Below are 26776 nucleotides of genomic sequence, written 5' to 3' on the forward strand. Positions count from 1 at the left end.
TGTGATGCCGTCACAAGGTCACCTGAATTCTCTCTAGACCAATCAGGGGAATTTCGTCTCAAATACTGTCGCGTTAAAAACAGCCTGACGAGACCTGTTCTTACTCTTGCCGCTTAACCGAGCCCAGCTTCTAATGGTAAACGAAAGCTTACATTATCACTGACTGCCCATGGAAGCCAAAGTAATGTTTCCGTTGTGCCTAGTAATCTATAGAGGCTATTTTAATTCTCCTTCGTCTGCAGCCCTTTCACCTTTCAAGATCGTCTGGAAATCATGGACAGACTCTCCTATTATACATACCTGGCCTCGCCTTACAAATATGCGGATTGAGTTTCAATTTGCCGCGGAGTCCTTGCAGAGCCTCAGCAGAAACTCAAATTTCATTTAGCTCGATCGTCAAGCTGTCAAAACGTTCCATACTGATACGGATCGACAGGAATCAAGAGAGAGGTCAATTGTGTCCCATTTGAACTTGAGTCAACAGGAAGCCATTTGCCGCATATATTTCAGAGAAATCCATTCTTCGTTTACTCTATTATTATTATTACTCTATTAAGTCAGCCTCCTGTTATCAATTAGGTAATCGCAAAATGTTTTTGAGCACCAGAACATCGCCGCCCAGCCTTCGCTGATACCCCGCAGTGGATATGGGATATCTTTCATTTGACGATAGCAATGGCAACGTAAGGAACACGCCTTGCGCTATATGAATGCGCCAACTGAAAGGTGAACGGCGTGTCCTACCGTCACAAACATTTCTTTAGACAGTTGATAGACTGTTACTAGACTTTTGTCTGTAAAGTCTATAGACTATCTATAGTCAAAGCCTAGAGTACAGTATATAGGCAATACAAATCATATAGACAGTCCATAGACAATCTATAGATTTATAGCCATAGACATTTAGCAGACTTTTTCTATAGACAGTCTTTTTCTATAGACGCAAAAAATAAATATCTATAGGAAGGCAACAGAGTCTATAAGAAGTCTATCTACTGTCTATAGACTATGAATAGACTAAAAGAAATATCTATAGGAAGGTAGTAGAGTCTATAAGAAGTCTATAGACCATTTCTAGAAGGGTAAGGGCCGATGGGACACAAGCCCACATCAAATGGGAGCCGCCAAGGCCAGCACGCACCGACAACAGCCTGAACCAATGGACGGCGCGGCGGCGATCTCCAGAATAACGCATTGCATCACAGCTACTACAGTGGAGGCCTAGTGAGGATTTCCGCCTCGCCAGAAAGGCAGCCCACGTTGCTAGCATATATCATCAGGTCGCATAACCAACCCGTGAGTCATCTCGTCCAGCTCGGCATCCAGGACGTCCAGGCGGTTAATCATACGGGCCTCTTCCTCGCCTCCGTTTGGCGCGTCCTCTGACCCGACCCAAATGAGCAAAATTAATCTGGCCGTGCACAGACGGCGCGGCGGCAGTGCAGCGGTGCAGTAGAAGCGCAGGAGGCCGTACGCAGCAGCTCGGGAGGAGAGATGTTGGCTGCGGTGGGCGCTAAGATGCCTAACGAGCGCCCAGCAGACGACAACGCCCCTGTCGGCCGTCTGCAAGCTGCTGCTGCGCACCGCCCTACGCGCCATCTGGCGGACAGGCTGAGAAACTGGGTCGCGTGCCAGGGATCTTGAGAACCCACAAAGAGTGGGAAAACATAACGAAAAGAAACTTGCAAGTTAATTCGCGGAACGCCTGGACTGCCCTACTACGTGCTTAGCCGAGTTGTGGTGGCATTCATACATAAACCCCGACCGGTGTCAACTGAGGAGGAAGAAAAAATACTAGATCTAAGCTTGCCGGCTTAGCGCAGAAATCAGCGAAAGCTGATTGGCATTAGCGGCCAAGAGGTCTGGAGTGACGGGCCCATTTTGACGTTTCACAGGCGAGTGCCCGCGGTTGGGCGCCTCACAGGACCGTTTTGGCATCTGTACGCTCAGGTCTTCGGTTCGGCCGCGTTCCCGCCACACTTCACGGACTCCAGGGCTCGCTTGCGCGAAGTAAACAGCCTAGTCCCCTGTGTTGTCTTATAAGCAGTCCAAACCCTCTGGGGCGGCAGAAAGTTAGGTGGGTTGATGAGCTTGCGGAGGTAAGATGGCCGAAGCTGGAACAAGACTTGGTTAATTGGAGAGACAGGGGAGAGGCCTTTGCCCTGCAGTGGGCGTAGTCAGGCCGATGATGACGTTGAAGCGGCCGTCACGCCAGGAAAAATTTCTTGGTCTGTTTCTGCCGAAAAGGACGTGCAAGATATGTCACCCAGGTTATCTTGGACCTTTACTGCTATCCAGGTAAGGTGCAAAGTGCGGACGAAAAATTAGGTCCACCAAAAATCCGGCGCGCAAGCCTCTGAATACATTTTCACGTGCCAAGGTCCTCTTAAACGGGATGACATGGTACAGCTGCAACCGAAGGGGCTAATCGGGCTAGCCGATATATATGCCCGGCGACAATACGACAGCGGCAGATGAGCGTGTCTCCTGGAACGGGTATTTCCGAGAAAAAGCGAGACTACACGACGCGACAGGGCTGGATAGATCCGCCCACTGGCCTTCGCCAGAGGCCCGTAGAGCCGGCCGTGATGGGCTTTTAATGACAGCCTCTGTAGCAGACATCGCGGAGACAACGGGGCCATCGCCATGAAGCCACGACTCTCTAGCTGGGGCCACTTTCATCTCCCCCCCCCCCTTCCAGGTGATCGACGTAAGCGTAGTAACCGGGCGGTAGTTTCGGATGCGCTAGATCGGCCCACAACAACAGTCGCCGCCGCTTCACGCCAGGCGGCGCGCTGGGAGAAGATAGCAGAGGAAATGGCGGGTGCGCCCGGTAGCGTCTCGCCCACGCGAGAGGGTGAAGCCAGCAGAAGAGACCGGGCGCCCTTGTCTGCCTGTTGGAGCGCGCAACAGGTGTCTCAGGTGTGTGTCACGATTCCCGGGACGCGTGGAATCAACGGCTGAGCGGGCGAGTACGCGGCTGTGTTAACACCCGCCTGTCACGGCTTCATTAAGGGGGACACGGAGGTTACTACGAAACTGGCGATTGGTCGAAACGGTGTGACGTCATCAAAGGCGGGAAGACGCGAAATGCTACCCAGTAATGGTCAGTATTAGCTGCTTAAAACTGCACCAACTGAAAAGGAGTAGAATAGAAGTAGAATATGATAATAATAAAATAAAACAAATAATAAAAAGCATAAATAAAAAATGAAATAAAAACAAGATTAAAGCGAAAAACACAAATTAAAGAAAATAAAAGGGTAGGGAGAAAAAGAGATGTCAGTGCACGTTAAAGATCCCCAGGTGGTCGAAATTATCCCGGAGCCCTCCACTACGGCACCTATCTCTTCCTTTCTTTCACTCCCTCTCTTATCCCTCCCATTACGGCGCGGTTCAGGTGTCCAACGATATATGAGACAGATACTGCGCCATTTCCTTTCCCCAAAAAACCAATTATTATTATTATTATTAAACGTCCGCATTTCCGCTCATAAGCAGACTTGAGCGCAATTCTGTAATTTCTACCCCCCCCCCCCCCCCCCCCATAGGCGTGTCTGTGCACAGAGTGTACAGACGTCAACCAGGAACATGGGAAGCCATCCGGGGCTTCTCGCTTCTGCTGGCCATATGTCCAGGCATGGGATGCACGATGCGAAATCATCAGTCGGGCGCTTTTTGTGGTCCCGGAATGCAGACAGAAGTGGAGGCCTTGTCCACTGTATACGCACCTGCAGCAGCAGACGCACGGCCTCCAGCTTGCCGTGCATGGCTGCCTCGTGGAGCGCTGTGCCGCGCAGGGTGGACCGGTTGATGTCGGCGCCGGCCGCCAGGAGGCACCTGCGGTTCGACAAAGGGGCACAGGATTAGAAGACCGGGCGGAATTATAGACGCGCTCAGCCGCGGTAAGCCATCACATGACGTCATCAATACCCCATAGCTTAAATTATTACTGCTGGCTGCGGTTCATACAGGAGAAAGAACTGGCTGTCTCTTTACCATGCTCCAAACCATGGTACCATGTACCATGTTGTGTTCTGAATACTACAGACGCGCGGATTTATCCCACCAATCGCCCCCCTATGGTACCATGTACGATGTTGTGTTCTGAATACTACTGAGGCGCGGATTTATCCCCCCAATTGCCCACTTCCCCCCTCCCATGAGTTACCTATAAAATCTCCCCCGACCTATAGTCGAGTACAACTCAAGAAAGAACGAAGAGGCGAGGCCCCTCAAAGGAGGCCTCCATGGAGCCATTGGCGCTGGCCGGTTCTCGTGACTTCGTGGTTAATCCCCACCCACGGGGTAAACTAACGCCGTGGGACTTGCTAATGCAAGGGGATTAACCAGGGACTAAGCGGATTGACCGCGATGTCACGACAACCGGTCGATGCCAGTGGCTGCAGGCCCTCAATTGGCGGGCACTCGCCGCTTCGTTCTTTCTTGAGTTGTACCTGACTGTATCATTCACAGGGAATCGTGCGGTGCACCAGTGGTGTAAAATGTAGGACGGCGATTACGACGCAGACTACAGCAGCATTCACACTACACACAGGACATCGGTGAGGTGAAAAAACATTGGCCATGTGATTACTTCAAATTTAAAAGATGCAATCAATATGACTCGAACGCAAGTTTCCCGCTTCTTAATGTCTGTGCTGACGGCACACCAGTAATTTCATTACCCCGCCTGAAGCGAAATGAAATAGTTGCGAACATGAACGCATAAATAATCCGCTGAACACAAAGAGCTCCGTAAGAGAGAACTACGTGCAGATGGATGGTGACAATGAACCCGACCGCTTGTTCCAGCAAGTTCCGAGCAACAACCGTTACTGCCTGCCGTCTTCCAACGATGTAGAAAGATAAAAAGCAGACCGGCTATGGTCACGTGCTGATCGTGTCGCCGCATTCTATGACAGAATTTTTTTCCCTCTCGGCCCAACCTACAAGCGTAGCCGTCTAAAATGACAGCAAACGCGACCCCTTATAAAGGAAAGAAATGGTTTTGTATTCGGTGCCAACTACAAGACCCTTTTATTGCGACACCCAGCCGTCTTGTGTTCCGTGTTTCTGCTGTGTTCTCTGCCGTTTTTTGCACTGCCCTCTTGTGATTCCCCACCCACTTACCCACCCAACGCACACGCACATACACACAAACACGCGTACCTTAGCACGTTCGTGTGTCCGTTCCTGGCCGCTAGGTGGAGGCACGTGGTGCGCTCGTTGTCCAGCGTGTCCTGCCTGCTCTCGTACAGCAGCTGGCGACACCTGGGGTTGCGCAGGAGGACCTCCACCGCCTGCGGCATGCGGTTCAGGGTAGAACAATTGTAGTCTACGAACAGCTTGAAAGAAACCCAAGTAACCTCCAAAGAAAAGCATAGGGCTAACAACAAGGAGCATGGTTTGGATTGAGGCGAAATCTCCCGCGACGCGCAGCGCCTCCTGCCTACATAGGTGCACGACCGCGCCTCATCCAAGCGCCCCAAAACCGTTACCCGAGAGCCACGCCTTTTTCACATGTCTGTGAAGTGGCAAGTTTGTGCTTGACAGCTGCCGCCATCTGTCGCATGCGCCTGTAACTAACGTGAACTGCGCATGCGCAGTAGGAGCTGGCGGTTTGTTTTCAACCAAATGAGCTGGAGGAGGAGAGGCGCGCATGCGCAGACGTGCTCCAAATGGGGACGACGTACCTTCTGCCTCCCGAACTCGCAGGCCAGATCCAGGGGCGTCTTGTGCTCGCAGTTCCGCAGCAGAGGGTTGGCGTGGTAGCTCAGCAGCCTCTCGATCTGCCCGGAGAAGAAAGGGGACGAAGATGACGATGTTCTTTGCTCGGGTGTCGGAAATCCTCACTCTTTGCTACTCCGCATACTACCCACCATCCGCGCCCCCGGAGGGAGGAGGGGAAGGACATATCTGTCTGCCCATCCGTCTGTTTGTCTCTATACCTATCCATCTATACCTGTCAATCTATCTATCAGTCTACCTCTCTTTCTTCCTGCCTATCTACCAACCCACTCATCTCTATCAGTCTATCTACTCACGTATTTGTCTGCCTGCCCACCTCGCTCCAATAGTTTGTTTACTCATCATTCTATCCGCCAGTCTGCCTCTATACCTATCCACCTACCCATCTATCAACATTCCGCCTGTCAGTATTTGTATCTACCCAAATTAATTTATATTTCTCTCTCTCAAGGTCTATTAATGTACATATCAACCTACCCTCCGGCTCTATATCAAATCGCCCACGCCTACTCATCTGCTCATCATCTATGTAAATTATTTATCTACTGTCTTTCTATCTATCTATCCATCTATCTAGGCTTATTTATCTATCCGTCCGTCCATCGATCTATTCATAGATCTGTCTATTCATCTACCTATACATTGACAGGTCTATGTTTATCTTTCAATCGACCAACTCATCCACTATCTATGTCCCTCTCTCCCTGCCTTTATGCCTTTATTTATTTAATATTTACATAAATGATATAGTAAACACCAGCACACTTGCATCTTACATCATTTATGCAGACGACACAAGCATTTTTTTCCAGTCAGCCAGTATTGAAGAACTCACTGATTTCGCAAATGTTACACTTGAAAAATTCTCTCAATGGACTCAAATAAATAGTTTACAAATTAACGTTGCTAAAACAAGAGCCATATTATTTACTCCTGTACAAAAGGTTATCAGTCGGGATATCGACATAAAACTCGGTTCCGAACAAATAAAAGTCGTTAAAGAAATAAAAATATTGGGTGTGACGTTCAATCAACATCTAAACTGGAATGCCCACGTGGAACGCGTGGCAGGAAACCTGGCAAGAGCTTGTGGCGTACTGTGTAAGTTTAGAACGATGCTTCCGACTAAAATTAAGTTAATCCTTTATAATTCAATTTTCGCTCCCCATATTAACTACTGCAGTCTTGTATGGACGGACACAACTCAATCCAACCTTACCAAATTGATGCTATTACAAAAGAAAGCAATTCGTCATGTAGCAAATGCCTCATATGACGCCCATACAAGAGAACTTTTTGCTTCGTTTAATGTACTCCCCATACACCACATACATAAACTTAACCTCATTATGAAGTACAAACACAGTGTTCAAACTAACAACGAAACTTTCCTCAACTTATGTAATTTACATCGACCTTTAGAAGTGCCCTACATATTCAGAAACAGAGAACACTGGTCTATACCTTCTTCCCGCACTAATCAGGGTCGGCACATGCTGCAGTACCACATGCCTACATATTTGAATTTCCTACAAAATAAAAATATAGATATACATAACCTTAGCAAATACAAGTGGCAGAAATACCTTATTCTTGAAGACATATGAGTTTAATTATGTTTCTCCGACACAAACTGCTTTTGTATTGCGGATGTATTGTATCTTTTTATCATCGTCTATTTTCCTGCTTCTATTATGTGAACTTGTGTACACCCGATTATATTTGACCCTTTGGAGCTGTTGACGCAATTTTTTGTTTTTTTTTTTGTTTTCCTGCTAGATATGTTTCTTTCATTTTCTGTGCGTTGAATTGTAATCTTCATATGTATAAATAGTCTGCGACGAGTTAACACAGATACATGTTCATTTCTCACATCAAAACTATTTCAGATATAGCACCTGTCTTACTGCACATTCCATTGCATACTTTTTTTTTCGCTGGTTCTATGTCCTGCATATATATATATATATATATATATATATATATATATATATATATATATATATATATATATATATATATATATATATATATGTGTGTGTGTGTGTGTGTGTGTGTGTGTGTGTGTGTGTGTGTGTGTGTGTGTGTGTGTGTGTGTGTAATAACGTGACAGTCTGTTGGCCTTGTCAATTAAGGGTGGGAGCCTTGTCAAGCTACTGAGTTTGTGGCTTTTTGCTCCTAACCTAGCATTTTTTTTCTGTTCTTCAGGACAAAAAATGCTGAATAAAGTTGATTGATTGATTGATCTACCCATCCATCCCTTTACCCCCCATCAATTTATCCACTTATCTGTATCGGCCCATCCACAATTCACATTTCACCTAACCTATCTGTCAATCCATATATCTACCTACCCATCTATCTGTGTACCTCCCTATCTATCATAAAATCCATTTGTCCATCGATCTACCTGTCTAAAGAACCATACACCAGGCCGCCTGTCGCGCTACTTGTCTCTTCAACTTGCCACGCATCGATACGTCTAACTAAGCTTCTATCTTGTGAACTATATATCCACGTATAAAGCGACTGATATATTTCTACGCGTTTAGTTCCTATCTACTCCGCTATACATCTATCTACCTATCCGCCTGTCTTTATCTGCATATACATACCAACATATCTGTGTACTAATTTATCTATCCATCGACCTACACAACCATCTCTCTCTCTCTCTATCCATCGATCCTTTATTTATATATCCACCTATTTCTATCTTCCAACCCGTCTACGTACATACATGCCTCTATCCGTGCATATATCCGTGCATATCTGTCTATCCATTCCAGTATGCGCAGGGCACTCACCACGAGCACGTGTCCGTGCTGCGCCGCCAGGTGGAGCGGCGTGTCTCCCGCCCCCGAGGCGTCGTTCACCGACGAGTTGTACTCCAGCAGCAGCTGTACTGGCTCGGCCTGGCCCTGCCACGCGGCGTAGTGCAGAGGCCGCATGCCTGCGCAGCGAACGAGACACCGATGGGTACACTGAGCCTGTATGGGCATCGATATCGACATCACTCCACAGGCGGGAACTCAAACCTCGTAGTTGCGAACATCGAGAATATTATAGCAACACCACGAACAAAACACAAAGGGGACAAGAACGCGAAGATGCTATTAGAACGCAAAAAAAAGACAGAAAGAAGGAAGGGACTTGGGGGGGGGGAGGTGTTGGCAGACAGTGATCGATGCAGGATAAAAAGAGAGGAGGCTGGTTCTTACTTGGAGCACGCGATTAGCGGTTTTTGTACATGAGAAATCGCGCCACATTATTCGCTCACCCTAAATTTTCCCCGTCTTCCACTAGCATTCGACCATTTGTGCTTCGTTTGCGAGCCAGAAAGAAAACAAATCCCCCTTATAAACCTGAAAATACGGCAAAAATGGCGAGAGTATGCAAAGAGGAATGCGTCGAACGGGACAGGAATGCACACGAGACACTGCTGAAATAAAGCGAATTTCAAAGCATTCCACTCACACAAAGCACGCTTAAGATGTCAGCGATCACACGAATTCATTTTAATAAGATTCAACTGGGCAATAAAAGAATTACGTCTGCGAATTGCCTGACGACTTGTGCGAAACGGTAGAACGATGCAATAGTAACGACATGTAGTTAACTGGTTTACGGGTCGTCATCACATTATTACGATATCCTAATGCAAGCTATGCACTCCAAAATACTGCAAAGGAAATCTCTTTGGTTAAACGACAACCGCGATAGCGAAACGAAACGCGGACGCTGCGCGTAGTGCTATCGGAAGGCACGCTCCCACATAATGAGTTTGAACCTTCCCGCGCTCTACCAGCCGTCCTCCTCCGCTTCAAGTTTTCGCGACCGCCACGAGAGGGCGACGCCCGCCCGCTTTGGTTTCGCCATCTAGCGTTGAAGCCAGTAAGCTAGACGCGAGCGTGCTGGCGCGCGACGCTGTCGGCGACGGCCTGACGCTCACGATAGTTCGGTGTGTTTTGTTGTGCATCGAGCGGGCTAATGGGATAACAGTGGCTGTTAGCAGGCGGGGTTTGATCGACCTACGTTCGACGCCTACAAAAGCCATGACGCAGGACTCGTTGCAGCTGCAAAGCTGCGTCGCCCGGGAGGTGAAGAAGCGTCCCTGCCTCTACGACTCCGACCATATCGGCCGATGGAGCAAGCGCAGACGAGAATCGTATTGGCAGGACATCGCCGATGCCGTAAATGCGGCCGGTAAGCCGACGGTTCCTTTATCTGAATAGTTTCAAATTAGGGTCGAGTGAGCACAGCGTAGTGATGAGCACACCGGTTGCCTCTGCGGTGCCGCGCTGCTTGCTTTGTCAACCGTCTCAAAGGCCACGCTCGCAATCGCTCGTTTTCGCTGCTACAACGAGAGGGAGCGGCCGCGCGCAATTCCGCAAACAGAGGAAAATTTAAATTTCGTTACAGCTGCTACATCCCGCGCTCGGTTAGAATTTTGATTCTAGCCCAGTGTTTACGACATGGAATGTACACTATGTGGCGAAACAGCCACTTACGATCACATATTGTGGAAGTGTAAACAGGAGGCGCCAGCGGAATCTCTAATGCAAGTTCCTACTCTCGGGCACTGGGAGGCCGTGTTGGTCAGCTCAGACCTGGGCGTTCAAACGCGGGCCACTGAATGGGCTACTCAGGTCGCTGTCACCGCTGGACTGATAGCCGCCTAGCACGGATCATCTGCATTTTGCCTTGTGACGAAATAAATGTTTTGCGAACCAATCCCGCGCTCCGTGCGGTGCATCGTATGGGTATTTATTTATATTTTATTTGCGTGCGCGAGTGGTACGTCTTGTTCAAATGGCTGCGCATCGTGCATCTTCCCTCGTGCCATTCTCTGCGTTCGCGCGCCGCGCTCGCGACAACGATTCCAACTCCACTTTCCGAGAGAAGCGCTCCACTGCTACTGTCATAACTTAAGACTTCGTCTCCTTTTGTGCGCATATGCGCACTGCCGACGATTGTAGTCTGATGCAACTCAAGAACGCAGCGGCCTTTTCCTGTCAAAGGGCCCCCTTCCAGCCAATGGCGTCGGCCAATTCTCATGACCCTGCTAGTGGGACAAAGCAGGCAGTGGTAGATGAAAGGGGATAATCCCTGCCCTCTGTGGTCGGGGGTGGATCCAGGGAGCGGCGCCAATATGGAGAAGGGGATCCATCCTCTTGACCCGCCGCGGTGGCTCAGTGGTTAGGGCGCTCGACTACTGATCCGGAGTTCCCGGGTTCGAACCCGACCGCGGCGGCTCCGTTTCGATGGAGGAAAAACGCTAAGGCGCCCGTGTGCTGTGCGATGTCAGTGCACGTTAAAGATCCCCAGGTGGTCGAAATTATTCCGGAGCCCTCCACTACGGCACCTCTTTCTTCTTTCACTCCCTCCTTTATCCCTTTCCTTACGGCGTGGTTCAGGTGTCCAACGATATATGAGACAGATACTGCGCCATTTCCTTTCCTCAAAAACCAATTATTATTATTATTATTATTATTATTATTATTATTATTATTATTATTATTATTATTATTATTATTATTATTATTATTATTATTATTATACATCCTCGACCATAGAGGGAATGGATTATCCCCTTTCATCTGTAACTCCCTGCTTTGACACACTAGCAGGGTCATGAGAATCGGCCGACGCCACTGGCTGGAAGGAGGTCCTGTGACGGGGAGAAGCCGCTGCGTTCTCGAGTTGTATCCGACTACAGTAGCATCTAACACTGCCGGATTCGAGTCAGCGTAGGAGGGCCGCTAGTCGGCTAAGATGGTCGTAATTATCGGCGCAGTTGGGTCCACTGGCGCACAAAGGTCTCGTCTAGTGTTAATCACGTAAGATTGCGGCCAAAACTCGGCAATTTAACCCTACAGTATTAGATGCAGAGAAGTGTCTTTCCTTGCACGCTCGCGAGCCGTGCGGCGAAGCCAACCAAAATAGCTACCGTGGACTAAATTAGAGTCACTTGAGAGCTTTAGAGTTTTAAGAGTGGCATGCGTGCGCCACTATACGGACGAGAAGCAAACGGTTACTTTTGGCAACTTTGGCAAACGGTTACTTTTGGACAGTTGCAACCAAGGCTGCGTAGCGTTAGAACCAAGCAACGGCTCTAACGAAAAAATCACCGGGCCCCGTCGACTTCGTTATAGCGAGATTCAACTGTATATATACATACGAACGAAGCAGACGGCTCCGACACGGTCACATTATGGCCGCTCTACTTTGGTCTCCACCCCTCGGCAAGGGCCAACTTGCGCAACCGAAACTAAGCGGAAGCCGTAATCCGGACCCTGATGCGAATCTACGAATCCGCCCAATCACTGTATATGTTACTGCGGCCATTTGTGTTACATCAGAGGCAGTGGCAGCCACGCTTGACGTCATCACTGTGTTTAATCAGTGGCTGCAAAGTGGCAGCGGTAGCCGCGCGTGACGTCGACGTCACTGTGCTAGATCAGTGGCAGGCCCGCTTGACGTCATCACTGTGTTAGACCAGTGGCGGCCACGCGTGACGTCATCACTGTGTTTCCACTGTGGCAGTGGCAGCCGCGCGTGACGTCATCACTGTGTTAGATGAGCGGCAGCGCAGTGGCAGCCACGCTTGACGTCACCATTATTAGATCAGTGGCAGCGCAGTGGCAGCCACGCGTGACGTCATCACTTTGTTCGATCATTGGCTGCGCAGTGGCAGCCAGGCCTGACGTCATCACCCTGTTCATATCATTCCACCAATCAGCCAGCGCCTGAGGGAAAACCGTCCCGTGAGCTGTTTCCCTCTCTCTCTCTCTCTGCTCACCAGCTCCCCCTTCGCCCCCTCGCTCCAAGCCCCGGTTCTTCAGCGCCGGCGTGTCGGCCATGGACTGCCAGCACATCTGGAAGACGCTGCGGGGCCGCTACCTGCGCGAGGTGCGGCTGGGCACCCGGCGGGCGCCCGACGGCACGCTCATCCGGGCGCGCTCCCAGTGGGCCCTGTTCCGCAGGCTGGACTTCCTCAGGGACCACATCAGGCCCAGAACGTACGTAGTACGTGCCACGTTGTCGGCTGTCGTACGCTGCTCGCAACTGACCGCGCTCCGCAGACGACTACGCCACTCTAAACATAAACGGAGTAAGTTGTCCTCTAGGGCACTCCCTTTTTTAAAGGGGACAATTTACTCCCTTTTAACACGACACCGATAGAGGCCCCGTTCTCCAGGAAATCCGGTGTCGGCGTTGTGGGCGAAAAATCACTAGCGTGGCTCAGGCAGGCGGTCCCCAGAGAGCAACCTAGGAGGTAGGTGGCACAAATAGGTCACGTGACCTTGCGGCGCCATCACAACCTGTCCACCGGATTGTGAGCGAACTGCCCACGGTAGCAGCTGAGAGTTAAGTTAATGATTGGTCGCTCGGGAACAGCAACCCGGGCCGCACCAACCCCACCGTTGGCAGCACCTGCCATCGCAGGGCTGTGGCGCATCGCTTAACCGCTGCACCACTGCGCCAGGAGGGGTATAAGGACTCCCAGGGAGCCATAAATGTAAAGCAGAGAATGACCTTTAGCATATATGGGAATTAACCAGCATACGTCATCGCGTCATATCCTTAGGGCGGAGCTTAACTGTCCCCTCCAATCTTTTACTCCCATGTAGGTTTATTCGTGTCTAGAATGTGTGCCTACAAGGGGAGACAAGGGACGAGACGGTCTCTCCCCTGCGCCCTTTTCAGTTCGTGCTGTTCTTGTGCTTGCACGCCTTCCTGCCTGCAGTCGAATTATTCGGCCACGTGTTCGCAGCCTCCCCCTCCAAGTGGGTCGGAATTACGGGTTGGCTTGAGCAGGCGGATGGCCCCATTTGAAACACGCATTTCTTGGACTTTCTTTCGTCGAAAGAAAACATGGGGTTCAGCGCACTTTCCTTATGTAAACTCCCTCGCTACCACCTCGTCACTTGCCCTCATGACTTTTTGGGAAAGCCGCGAGGCGGGAAAACAAGTCGGCCCACTTTTGAGGCTTGTTTCTCCGACCGCCGCGACCCGCCACTGTGAACACGTGCACCCTTGTACAGTCTGCGCCCCTTAACGCGCAGAGCGACATCTAGCGGCTGCGCCTGGCTCGAGATTGCGCCTGTCTGATGCTCGGACCATACTAGGAGATACACAATCTCGAAACAGGCGCTGCCGCTAGATGTCGCTCTGCACGCTAAGGGGCGCAGAAGGCACGGAGTTCGGGCGCTCTAGACAGGTGTGAGGACGACTGTACAGCGCTGCACGTTCGGACGTTCTTACGTACAGGCGCCTGCAAGACTCGATCCAGGCGGACGCCAACGGGACCGACTGCGTCGAGTACACGGACACCACGGAACCAGCGCTCGGTGAGTCCATGACTTTGGCAAGTGACGCGAAAGCTTGTGTCACCGCCGCGGAAGCCATAGAACACGTATAAGTGCTTCCTCAGTATAGACAGAGAGCAAAAAAAAAAAATTAAACTTCGAGAAGTGCCACCAGGCTGTATGAGGTTTTGGTGCAATTAAAGCAATGAATGAGAAGCGGTAAGAAAATATTTCGTAGAAAAAAAATTCCTAAAAGAAGCGGTATGACCGCTGAGGGAAAAAGAACGAATTCACACTTCAATGGATCACTTCAACTCATGATTTTATAAAGGAATTCGAGCACCTATTCTTGTTTGCTTAGAGTTGACCAGCATTTACTGGGTGGAATGCTGTTTTTTATTGTATTGATTACTCGTACTTTGGCAACCACTATTCCTTACTGCGACGGCGCTTGAGTCTTCCTTATGCTACCGCTGCCGAAGTAAAACTTGTTGCTGAACGAATTGATGCATAATCATCGGTAAACAGTTAGCGCAACTCCTGCTGCTTGGGCCAGGATAACGACCTACAATATGTGTAAATTCGTTTAAAAATGACAACCGGATCGAACAGGAAATCAAGATGAGAATAACAAAGACCGTTCAAACAAAGCCCGCACTAAGGATACCGATGACGGATACCGGACTTAGGCGAAGACCCTTGAATGATTTATGTACTCATGGCAGCATACGCGCGTTAACGTTGTGCCAAGGCGGGGCGTTCAAAAGAGGCCTCCCTCGGTGCCCATTGGGATCTTCATAATAGCCGCGCAATGCACAGGCGTGTGCAGTGCAAATACCAGCTGGACAGCGTGGCCGAACCCTGTCAAATTACGTTTCGACTCTCGAGTTGTCTTGGCTGCCACTGCAGAAATGTCTCTACTCTTCCCGTCGCGCCATCTATCCGCCATATTCTCATCTAACCTATGCCCCAGCCAGCTAGCGCCACCTACGTTACAGAAACTTAACCTCGAACCTTTAATACACGCAGTTCCCTTTCTGTTCTCAGCTGGGCTGGCCCGTGTTCCTAAAACAACATTGCAAAATGTAACATTGGCGAAACTTGGACCCGGAGAGCCTCAGGGCTCGTGTTTGCTCTCCACTCTATGCGCAGTGAGTGACGACGTCGGCGCGGGACGGCGGGAAGGCGAGGTCGTCTCTCCGGTGGACCTGGAGTTCGACGTGTACCCCGGCAGCAGCGACGTCGACGACCCGGTGACTATGCATGGTCATACACAATGCGCCTTACGTAAACAGCTGCTTTGGCGGTCTGAACTTTGGACGGAGAAATGCACTCTAGGCCTTGCACGCCATATTTCTGCCCATTCTTGCCTCCACACCGCCAGAGCTTGCCTGGATAAAAATCCAGGTCCAAGGACACCTGGATAACAGCAACGACCACTCACATCTAGACTGCACACCTTGCCGCGTATCTCCAGTAGGGTAGGTTATACACGTTATCCAGGTGAGCGAACAAGAAAAGGAAGAAGTAGCAGACGAAGAAGAAGCAGATAACAGGCCGACAGAATGCATGAGCTTCTGTAGGCAATCAGTAGGGATGAGTTTTCTGCATCATTACCATCCAGTGTTTCACGCATGTATATAACTGGATTTCAGTCTTACAGCGCAGCTGTTAATGCTGCATTCACGGGTTGGACGGCGATGAAGGCGGTGTAACCGTAAAAGCGCGAGGAGGACAGCTGAAGAGGAGGGTAGGACGGCGAGGGATGGAAAGAATGCGAGAGCCCTGATGTGTTCGTAAGGCGCAGTGACGTCATAGGAAAGGCTTCGGAGAGGGGTAGGCTCCGGGCGGACAGCAAAAACTCGTGGCATGCGGACCTCCCTCCCACACGCAACAGATTACTGCCATAGCGCTTATACATGTATAGTATACCCTTCTATTCTGAAACACCGCGGGCCTTGCCGAACTAAAAGCGCACGACTCGCAACGCTGACTGTGCACTGGGTGCATGGCAGTGATTGCCATTGACTAGAGGCCTTTCGATCTCCAAAAAGCATCAGTGCTGTAAATAACTGGCCAATCCTGCAGAAGTGCGTCGACACGAATATGATGAGGCCCAGCCGCGTGAACTGCACTAGCAGGACTGCACGCGCGGGACGTTTGAATTTCTTAGCCGCCGGTGCTTTTTGCAGCCACTACTGCGACGGCCGTCGCTGAAGCCTCGAAGAGGATGAGGAAGGTAATGGAGAGGGGGAAAGATGGCGCCACGCAAGCGGCATTCGCGAGTGCTGACCTGAGCTAATCAAAGTCAAAGTCAAAGTCATTTTATTCAGGCAGCAGTAATAGGTGCCTAGGAGGCAGACATAAAGGCAAATTAATGCCTGACTCAGTGTCGGCCCCCTTCCCCCCTTCCCAAACACATCACTCAACAGCAGGTACAGTCACATCGTTGAACAAAGTTTCGATCAACATAAAAGGAACACATTAATACAGCATAGCATACAGGGCTAAGTCATACTGCGAGGAAACAAAACAGCCAATATAAATCGCATGCAGTAATAGGCAGAGAAAATAAACAAGCGGGAACAATAAAACATTCACAACAAAAACCATCTGGTGTCTACTTGGAACCCAGAAAAAAAAGGAAATAGTCAAAATTGTGTGCTAAAAAAATGTGTTTATGTTTCTGTTAAAGGCTAGAGCTGAAGAACTGTCAGTAATAATATTCATAACCATGGCGTGCTTATTCAAGAAGTCAGGAATCTGATATGTTAACTTTTGTGTTCCGTAGTTTGTACGAATCCTGTGAACAACGGGAACATACTGCACCTGCCGACGAGTAGTACCCCCGCTCAGCTGCGCCGTACATTCGTATCACTCAGAACTCTAACCTATTTGTTAATACAACTCACAGAGAAATGGAACAGCTGTGACGGCGGTTATTTAATTAAGTGTCCTGCGTGCGTGTCGTGCATATCACAACAACGTCTACCTCTGTGTATCCCTCAACCTCTTCCCTCCCAAAGGGCTTAAGCGACGGAGGCGCAAGGGTCCCCGGATCTCCCGCCACGGCGCCGCCTACGGTAGCACCAACAAGCGAGGGCACCACAGACGGCAGGGGGCGCCACCGACCACCCAGTGCGGTACCTCCAGTGGTACCGACAGTCCCGCCTCATCGAGGAGGGTCGGAACGCGGGACCGAGCGAAATAATACCCGCAGCGAAGACCAGGGGCAACGACGACGTCGTCGCGAGGGAGACGCCCACTGGACACAGGACGACCGAGGCGAAGAAGAGGCGCAGAAGAGCGCTGACCTCGAGTCGGCGCTGTGCAGGTACATACACACAGCTAGATAGATGATACACGCGGCACAACTGGACTTCACTCTGTTTTCCGCGCAGTCGGTGCTGCTGCACGAGATGGACAACGCTTCTTGTGATTTAAAATTGTGCTCAGCGTTCGGTATAATGCCGACTAATTCGGATCATAAAAAAGAGTTTCGAGTTGTCATCCGAAAAATGGCGACATTAGTGTCATTACTATCACTACGGCTTACCCTCCTTATAACGGAGTCGAAGGCGTCCGGTGTTTACTTCGTTATAGCCGCAGGTTCGTTACAGCCCGTTGTTGACCGATCATCCAAGGGCAATTGTCATTCCTTCGTTACATCTGTCATTTCGTTATAACGAGGTTCAACTGTATCGTTATTGGGTTAGAGGGACCTGATGAATATTGTAATTATCTATGGTGGCACTAAATGTATTATTATTATTATCATAATCTTCATCATTACCCTTCCCTTATTATTTTCTTGGGCGATCGCTGCGGAACACAGAAGGACCGCATCTGACGGGGCGTATCGCGCGCAAACTCATCTGGTGGTCGGTGCCAACCACGTCATTGCAGAAGACGGAGTGAAGCCGCTTTGTAGCCGCTGGTTGGCCACGCATGCCCTGAGCACTCCACCGGAAAAGAGCGCCTGCATACTGCGAGGCCTCGGTGCAGGGTCGGAGAAGAGCGCACAGTCCGACATGTGCCAATACGTAGCGATGGTATACGGCCGTTGTCGTATCGACGCGTATATGCTATACGGTGGCCACCTTCATACGGCTGGACCCCTCGAGCGCGCGGGCTCCAATGAAACCCGTCGCGAGCAGAGTCAACATCGGCGCGCGGCGAATGAGGCCACGAGATAAGAAGGGGAGGGGGGGGTGACGACGTCGGTCCATGTTGCGCAAACAGCAGGGGAGAGTCCCGCAGGGAAGAATGGATCGGAGAGCTCTACGCGGTGGCTCTCCCAGCTGCATGCTGAGCCGGAGTTCGCGGGTTGGATTCTCATCAGAAACGTATCCCAGGACCGAGGAAGGAAAGGGCTGCACCCCCCCCCCCCCCCCCGAACACCGCCTCGTCGATATCAAGCTGACCCTATCCGCCTCCCTCGGTTTTCTCGGCAGTCCTATTTCCATCCAAAGAGGCTGCACTTCCTCAGGGCTGAGTGCTAAGGGACCCGCATATACGCGGGGGTTCTGGTGCGCACCAGAAAAAAGTGCTCGTATACTACAGACAATTTCTAAAAATAATAATAATAATTGGTTTTGGGGGGAAAGGAAATGGCGCAGTATCTGTCTCATATATCGTTGGACACCTGAACCGCGCCGTAAGGGAAGGGATAAAGGAGGGAGTGAAAGAACAAAGGAAGAAGAGGTGCCGTAGTGGAGGGCTCCGGAATAATTTCGACCACCTGGGTCGAAATTATTCCGGAGCCCTCCACTACGGCACCTCTTCTTCGGAAGACAATTTCTACAGCTCTCAGTGTCGGTGTGCCTGATAGGCCACACGCCAGCTTTAAGACTTAAAAGAGGATCTTTTTTGTTATTTTCTGCTACAGACGCCGCGTTGTTGCACAGCCAGGCTGCATGCTTTTTTGTGACGTATATTATAACGTTCATTACTGGCATCACGTTTCATGCCGTGCGGCACATTCAGCGCCACAAATAATAATAATAATGACCCTTTACTCAGTGTACTCCGACCTGAGACTGTATTATATGCAAACGACTCATTTCTTTTTAATTTCATTCGGTCATCTGTGATTGGTCGAGGATTGCCGGTGACGTAGACAGCGGCGGATATGATATCACGCCGGCCGCAGCGGAAACACGCCCACGGTGCCACCACTAATCTGCATAAACACCGCCCAAGGCACTATTTTAGTACGCGTAATGACAGGAAAAATGGCCCTGTTTTAAAGCTGGTGGCGGTTGACAATGGCGAGTCTCCCGAGTGGTGGCTCTCTGAGTACCGGCTGCGCTATGACGTCATCACGATGCACAGAGCAGTTGTAAAAAAAAAAGGATACCTTGTTTCTTCGCTCCGTTTGAGGGACCTACGCGCCAGGAAGCACCGTGTAATTGGGCTCAGCCCTTGCAAAAATTCTTCAGAGTCTATAGACTACCTATAAACCATATAGACTCTCTATAGATAAACCATAGAGAACAGTCTATAGGCAATACAAATCTTATAGACAGTCTACAGACAGTCTATAGATTTATGGCCATACAATTTTGTCTATAGACTATGAATAAACAAAAAGAAATATCTATAGGAAGGCAATAGAGTCTATAAGAAGTCTATAGACTGTCTATAGACCATTTCTCTAACGGAGATGTTCACTACAGAGCAGCCTGCCCGTCGCGTGCGATAACTCGCCAACCTGACAAGTGTGCGTGGGGCCCCTCGCAAATGCGTCCCTCTCACGACTGCAGGTTCCTGACGGCCACCGTCCGCACGGTGACGTCGTGGACTACACCAGGGGTCGCCCCGGCGGAATCTGCGACCGGAAGGAACGCGGGGAGGAGGCCCCAGGTAGGCGTGAACGCCGACGACGCCGACGCGCTCTTCCTGCTGGGACTGCGGGACCTCATGGGGGCGCTGGACGACGAGCGCAAGTCGCGCGCCCAGATCGACATACTGAGGCTGCTGCGAGAACGCGTCGCCGACGGAGCGGCAGAGTCTGACGGCAACGCTGGCCGAGCTACCGGCGCCGTATAGGACTGACCCCGGTGAAGTGACGGCGTGACTTGCACTACGTTTTCTACCCTTGAAATGAACCAGCAAGCCCGAGCGTCTACACTTCTTGATTGCATTTCTAGTACAACAGGCCCTTTGGCGTGTTCTATGGATCTTTCGACTGTTGTTAAAAAAATGGCGCTGTGTGTGTCTGTCTTTCTCAGTCCTTGTCGTTTCAGCGCTACGTTTTTGTACCCGTGACTCTGTAGTTTCTCACTGCAGCCACCTCGGCTACGGAAACTGTGCGATGCAAATTTTGGAAGGTCATCCCATGCTTGCCACATGCAACTGGTCATTTAAATAGTCACCGCCTCGTTATGGCCAATCCCCCTTGTGGGTATGTGCCATTGTGTGAGGTCAACAACAACAACATTTGCGCCTCATCCACCGAGGAATGCCGGGAATGCTTCCACCACGGAATATTCTCAAACACAGCTGCGGCGCGGCGTTCCCAAATGAGCGGAGATTAAATAATAATAATAATTGGTTTTTGGGGAAAGGAAATGGCGCAGTATCTGTCTCATATATCGTTGGACACCTGAACCACGCCGTAAGGGAAGGGATAAAGGAGGGAGTGAAAGAAGAAAGAGGTGCCGTAGTGGAGGGCTCCGGAATAATTTCGACCACCTGGGGATCTTTAACGTGCACTGACATCGCACAGCACACGGCGCCTTAGCGTTTTTCCTCCATAAAAACTCCGGATCAGTAGCCGAGCGCCTTGCCCCGCCGCGGTGGCTCAGTGGTTAGTGCGCTCGGCTACTGATCCGGAGTTCCCGGGTTCGAACCCGACCGCGGCGGCTGCGTCTTTATGGAGGAAAAACGCTAAGGCGCCCGTGTGCTGTGCGATGTCAGTGCACGTTAAAGATCCCCAGGTGGTCGAAATTATTCCGGAGCCCTACACTACGGCACCTCTTTCTTCTTTCACTCCCTCCTATATCCCTTCCCTTATGGCGCGGTTCAGATGTCCAACGACATATGAGACAGATACTGCGCCATTTCCTTTCCCCAAAAACCAATTATTATTATTATTAGCCGAGCGCCCTAACCACTGAGCCACCGCAGCGGGTAGCCCGAGGTTCAATCATTTTAATCTTTAAATCATCTTAATCTTTCACTATCTCAGTTAACTTACTGCATGATTAATGTTTGACACCGGACACGAGGGGAACTAGGAGGTCCGCCGCGAGAAAAGCCCCATTCTTGAAAAACTCTGCAGTTAGCTCCGCACCACCTCCGAACGGCTGAAACGCGCGTAACCACCGGCGCTGGCGTCGAGTCACTCGTGTTCTGGTTCTGCTCGTCAGGAGCGTGGGTTTTTAGTCTAACTTTACGTTACCGCAGCTATTTCTGACGATTCGGAGCGCGAAACTGTCCGTCCATATTGCGCCGTGTAGCGCTTTCCAGAACCTGCGTTTTCCTCAAGCAATTTCGTACCAGGCCAATGCAATAAACTTTTGTTTTTCTATATCTCATAGTTCTTCGGAATTACAGTTGAGCCTGGTCATAACGAAGCTGAAGGGGCCCGGCGATTAGTTCGTTATAGCCGTAGCTTCATTATAGCCAGTGTTGACCGAGCTTCCAGGGGGGACCGTCATTCCTTCGTTAAATCCATTATTTCGTTATAACGAGATTCTACTGTATTACGCTCTTATATGTGACAACTGCTGACGAGTACCTTACTCTACGATGAGCGGAAGGCAGCAGGACAACCATATATCAACAGCGCGAACACAAACCCGGTTCCTGCGTCGCCTGTCGTGTTGTTCCTCTAAATAGAATAAAGCGCAGCTGATTACCGGATTGGAATCCCGCTAGTGTTCACTCATGCGGTCAAAACACGGAGCCAGACGAATAGGGCTGCACTTATATCGAGCAAATCGCAGCGAGAATTGGTTTATAGGAGGCGGAAAGGGCGCAGCAACTGTGTCACTCGGTGGACACCTCAACCGCGCTGTGAGGGAAGAAGGGAGAGAAAGAGGCACCGTATACATACAGTAGAGAGCTCTGGGATAATTTCAACCATCTGGGGATCTTTAGCAAGCACTGACACCGCACAGCAACACAGGCGCTTTTTACGCTTCGCCTACATCGAAACGCGGCCGGGACTGAAAAACGGCAAGGCTGAACGTGTAAGAAAGATGAGTGCGAGGGAGATGAGATCAGGAACTCTTCTGCGAGGATAAGGCGGCCGCAGCTTACGCAGAACAAGGATAACTGGATATCGGCGGTCGAGGCCTTCGTCCTGGAGTTAGCGTGGTTAGACTGATGACAGCGGCGTGTCCGGTAATCAGTGTGATCTAGCGTCGCGCCAAGACAGCTCAGCGACTATAGGAGTTTCGACTGCTGAGCACCAGTTGCCTGTTTCAAGCCGTCACGGCCACATTTCGATTATCGCACAACGCAGAGACGGCCACGGACCGAGACTTCGGGAGGTTGGTGTTAGTGGCTGGTGGGATTAGCCTTACAAATGTTCACAGTAAAGGACCTAAAGTGTTCTAAGCTAAAGGGACAAGAACGAGAAAAAAAAATGGCCTGGCTTAGCTAAGGTTAAGCCTAGGATGCGAAGCATAATAGATTTGTGAAAGGGATTCGGTATCGCCTGCCCGTAAGTCAGGCTAGTCTCTTCGTTGTTTAGCAATCTCCTGGAGGAGCGGGAGTTAGCCTTGGTGGTCGCGGCCGCGCGAGTTGAGCCCCGTCTCTCCTCAGCTGGCGTGACGTCAGACCACGTGCTCGGCTGCAGCGCCCCTAGCGGGAGGAGCGGGAGTTAGCCTTGGTGGTCGCGGCCGCGTCAGGCTGGGCTATGGTTGAGCTAAGTAGTGTCCCTATTATGCTTCGCATAAAAAAGAAACACACGAGCGAGAGCAGAGTATGACTTGAAATTTTATAAGCTAAGAGTCAGCTAGCGCTCGGTCCTGCGTTTTAACACCGAGCTCTAACCGGCTCGGTGCTCAGCGGGATCGGACTCAATCGCGATTGAAATCGACCTCAGTAGGAACGCAGGATGCGCGTTGAGTTCAATCCTATTCGAAGCCACTGGGAGCCTAAGTGCTCGTGTGACAGTGTGCACTGCAAGAAACAGGAAATCAAAACCATATATGGCAGCTTTCACAGGAGCCTTGTTTACATGAACCCGACAGCAGCGGGTCGAATCGGGGCGCACCAGATGTCGGATTGACCATCCCGACACGACCGTGTTAATATGAACCAGTTTTCTGTCAGACAGCGATTGCCGCTACCCCTTACATCGAGCAAGCAAACCACGCTCGCATGCTAGAAGAGAAGGAGGAACGTCCAGGTCCTGCGCATCTTTTGATAGGCTAACAACAACAACAACAGCGCAGCCAGACCAGATAGGAGGCGCTAAGCCGACGCGGCAGCGTATACATGCTCCTTCCAACCGGGCCGGGCCAACACACTCTAGAGATTAGAGGGTGTTTGCCGGGCCAATTCAACCCACCCCCTGCAGTCGGGCTGGCCCAGCTCGACTCGACGGTCACTTAGCTCGACCCCCTAGAGTATGCATGAGCCCGACGACCGGTGTTCCACCCGACAGCCTACTCGACCCGACTTTTGTCAGGCTCATGCATGTAAACGCCCAAAGCGAGCCAGCCCAGCAGCAAAGCAAGAGAGGCGGCCGAGCTCACCCCTGGCGTCCTTGAGGTCCACGGTGGCGCCCAGGTCCAGAAGCAGCCGCATCACGGCCACCGAGCACTGCAGCGCCGCCTGGTGGAGGCTGGACATGCTGCGCCCGCAAGAGAAAAGCCCCGTCTCTCTTTCAGTACTGCTTCCGTCCACCGGGGGCGGAGAGACAAGGGCAACAACAGCCCGGCTGCTTGCTTACCCGTCGCTGTCCCGCGTATCCACGTGCATCCTCCGCTCGCCGGTCAGTATCTCTGCGCAGAAGAGGGAGAGGGGGAGGTCGTGAGTTGCTGCACGCACGACGCCAAACGACACTCTTACCACAAGGGCTAATAAGGCACGACACTCAGCAAACCATTTAATTCACCTGACCATAACATCCAGTTTCAAGGACTTGAGTCATACGTGGTACATCACAGGTACCTTCTTGATGGTCCTGAATAGCTTTCTTCGTGGCCATGAGCAAGCAAATCGTTTCTATTGGAATAGCCAGACGTCTAACATAGAATAGAATAGAATGGAAGGTTTATTGTCCGCAATATTTACTTATTAATAGAAGTTATTAACAAAGGCCTTACACAAGGCTCTGTTCTGGGCCCTCTTTTGTTTGTGCTCTACGTTGATGACCTGCCATTCTTTCTAACGCACTGCAGTATCATATTATGTGTAGATACTATCGTATCACTTTCAGCGCGTCATTAATTCCCTCACGTATAACTTACAAAGCGACCTCATTTCTCTAGAGCATTGGTGTCGCACTGACCGGTTAGAAACAAACTTTTTACTCTTCTCTTCATATTTTCCACTCTCCTAAAAAAAAAAACGCCACCTGTCCCTCCAATATTAGCCGATACGTTAATTCTATTCTCACCTCGTCTCAAGACCTGATTTCGTTCCTGGGTGTTTTCAGTGACATTCACATATTTTCATTCTCATATAGCTGCAACTTGCAAGAACATTCAATATGGGTTACGCGCACTAATTAAAGCTCGGGATTTTTAACATACAAACATATTACACTTTATAAACAGCTAAGCCTCGTTATAACGAAGTTAAAGGGGCCCGTGGAGATTACTTCGTTGTAGCTGTTAGCTCGTTATAGCCCGTGTTGGACGAGCTTCCAAGGTGAATCGTCATTCCTTCGTTATATTCATCCTTGTGATATAAACACCTTCGTTATAACGAGGTTTGACTGTACAACTAATTTGTGCACAACAATTTTAGACTGTGCACATCCCATCGTGGGGTAATTCTTACAACACTGACATCTGGCCTTTAATAAAACTTCAAACGCAAGTGGTACGCACTGTACCTTCCTCCCCTCGACAGTCACCATCGCGCATTTGATTCACTGAACCAAACGATCTACCCTTCTCCGCACTATACCTTTATAATATAGGTGTTCCATTTTTCAACATTCTTTATCGTCAATTCATGCTGAGAATCTTTCTTCCCAGTATGTTTACGAGCACCAACGTCACACGTTTTGCACTGCTTACTATCCAAAGTCATAACTAATCCCAGTGAACAATGCCTTTAATTTTGCACCACATCATTTTTGAATTATTCAAATTTCGGCAACAAGCAAGCCAGGTACCGTTTATTTAAGAAGGAGTCAGTTTTATCTAGTTAACATGTGAACCTAATTACTTAGTTATTGTGTGTCCCGCAACATAAATCTACACTCTATTAATATGTTTATGCTGCTTTGAGCAATATTGTCTGCTGTTATTTATTTCCTGCATTTCTATGTGAATACTGCCTGCGGTCTTTCGCTCTAAACTCGTCATTTTTGTTTATTATTTTTGTTGTTGCCCAATAAATGTTATGCTATTTTATAGTATACTGCCCTGTTCAGTACACAGTTTATTTTGCCAGTCTTTCTTCCCTGCGTTACTTCCACTGTCTAATTGTCCATCGGCTGTGAATGGCGGTTTCCTTTAGTACTAACTACAGATACTTTATTTCCCAGACGCGAAACAGACCTTAGAAGAAAAGCAAAAACTAAAAAAAAAATAAACAATTCAAGGTCATCAAGAATTCCCACCTCATGGAAAACTACATCGTTGGGAAATCCAAAAACACTTTCGATGCTTGAAGAGGTAGGACTTTAATTTTATTTCTGTTATTAAAATCCGCTATTTTCAGGAACCAAGGTCTACAGAAACTGTCCGCTATCTTTCAGGGCAAGCACTCGATTTCATAGCTGCAGCAGCACAGTGTGTCCGCTCAAGGTATAGGTAAGAGCGTACTGCACTCGTTTTATAAATAAAAAAAACGCACTAAATGGAGCCTTCGATCGAGGTCTGCATGCGAATAAACCCACTCCAGAGATACCAGGGGGAGAGAAAAGTTGAAAAAAAAGCAAAAAAAGAGCAGAAGACGCTTAGACGCCCGCACGTCAAAGCAGACGACCGGCCTGCCGGGAAAATCCATCATAATCGTCTGCACTCACGGCCGCCCGGCGCCGCCTATTTACGCCCAAAGACCGCGCACTCCCCGAGGTATTCACGGCTCGCGGCGCGGTCAGCGGGAGCGTGCAACAATGCCGGTAGATCCGGAGAGAAAGAAACTGAAGAGATTGAAGGTGCTGCGCGCGGGACTAGGAGAGCTACAGAACGCCAGAAGACGATAAAGAAAGAGGAATGGCTGCTGCCACCAGCTATCTGTCAGTGCGCGCTTCACGGAAGGGGAAATTTATATTCATAACCGTCGCCGGGGATATGGCAGGCCAATGCACGCGCGACGTTAAAGAGACACTATATATATACGCGCTAGGGAAAAAAAAAGTATCAATACCGAAGAGATCGGAGTACGCCCTTTTAGGACCCCCCCCGGTCCTGTTCCCGGCCCACCCCGCCTTCACTTAGGAGTGTTTAAAGAAGAAAGCGGCCGTGGAGAATCAATCCCCATTTTCAAAGGCGAGTACAATTTCTTGTTTCCGATGTAAGGGCTCGGAACACAGCACCGGCTGGGTGCGGGCTGGCCTTTCACTTCTGCTCTCC

The 26776-nt window shown here is 50.0% G+C and overlaps 2 protein-coding genes across 2 annotated transcripts in view; one reads left to right on the forward strand and one right to left on the reverse strand.

Annotated features, from left to right (window-relative positions):
- The window catches only part of LOC144102215 (caskin-2-like), a 186225-nt gene that overhangs the window by 102240 nt on the left and 57209 nt on the right, over positions 1-26776 (reverse strand). The window contains exons 2-7 of the mRNA XM_077635527.1: positions 23974-24025; positions 23777-23874; positions 8559-8704; positions 5697-5792; positions 5173-5303; positions 3732-3840 (exon numbers count right to left, since the gene is read on the reverse strand). Of these exons, the coding sequence (XP_077491653.1) occupies positions 3732-3840; positions 5173-5303; positions 5697-5792; positions 8559-8704; positions 23777-23874; positions 23974-24025 (632 nt within the window). The remainder of the gene's footprint in view (positions 1-3731; positions 3841-5172; positions 5304-5696; positions 5793-8558; positions 8705-23776; positions 23875-23973; positions 24026-26776) is intronic.
- Positions 9660-20618, forward strand: LOC144101083 (uncharacterized). Its single transcript, XM_077634089.1, has 6 exons — positions 9660-9957; positions 12557-12773; positions 14026-14105; positions 15216-15316; positions 17090-17397; positions 19829-20618. Exons 1-6 carry the CDS (start codon positions 9807-9809, stop codon positions 20112-20114), a joined length of 1143 nt encoding a protein of 380 aa, XP_077490215.1. The 5' UTR covers positions 9660-9806; the 3' UTR covers positions 20115-20618.

This window comes from Amblyomma americanum, chromosome 8, assembly GCF_052857255.1.
Source record: "Amblyomma americanum isolate KBUSLIRL-KWMA chromosome 8, ASM5285725v1, whole genome shotgun sequence".
Classification (NCBI taxonomy): Eukaryota; Metazoa; Arthropoda; class Arachnida; order Ixodida; family Ixodidae; genus Amblyomma; species Amblyomma americanum.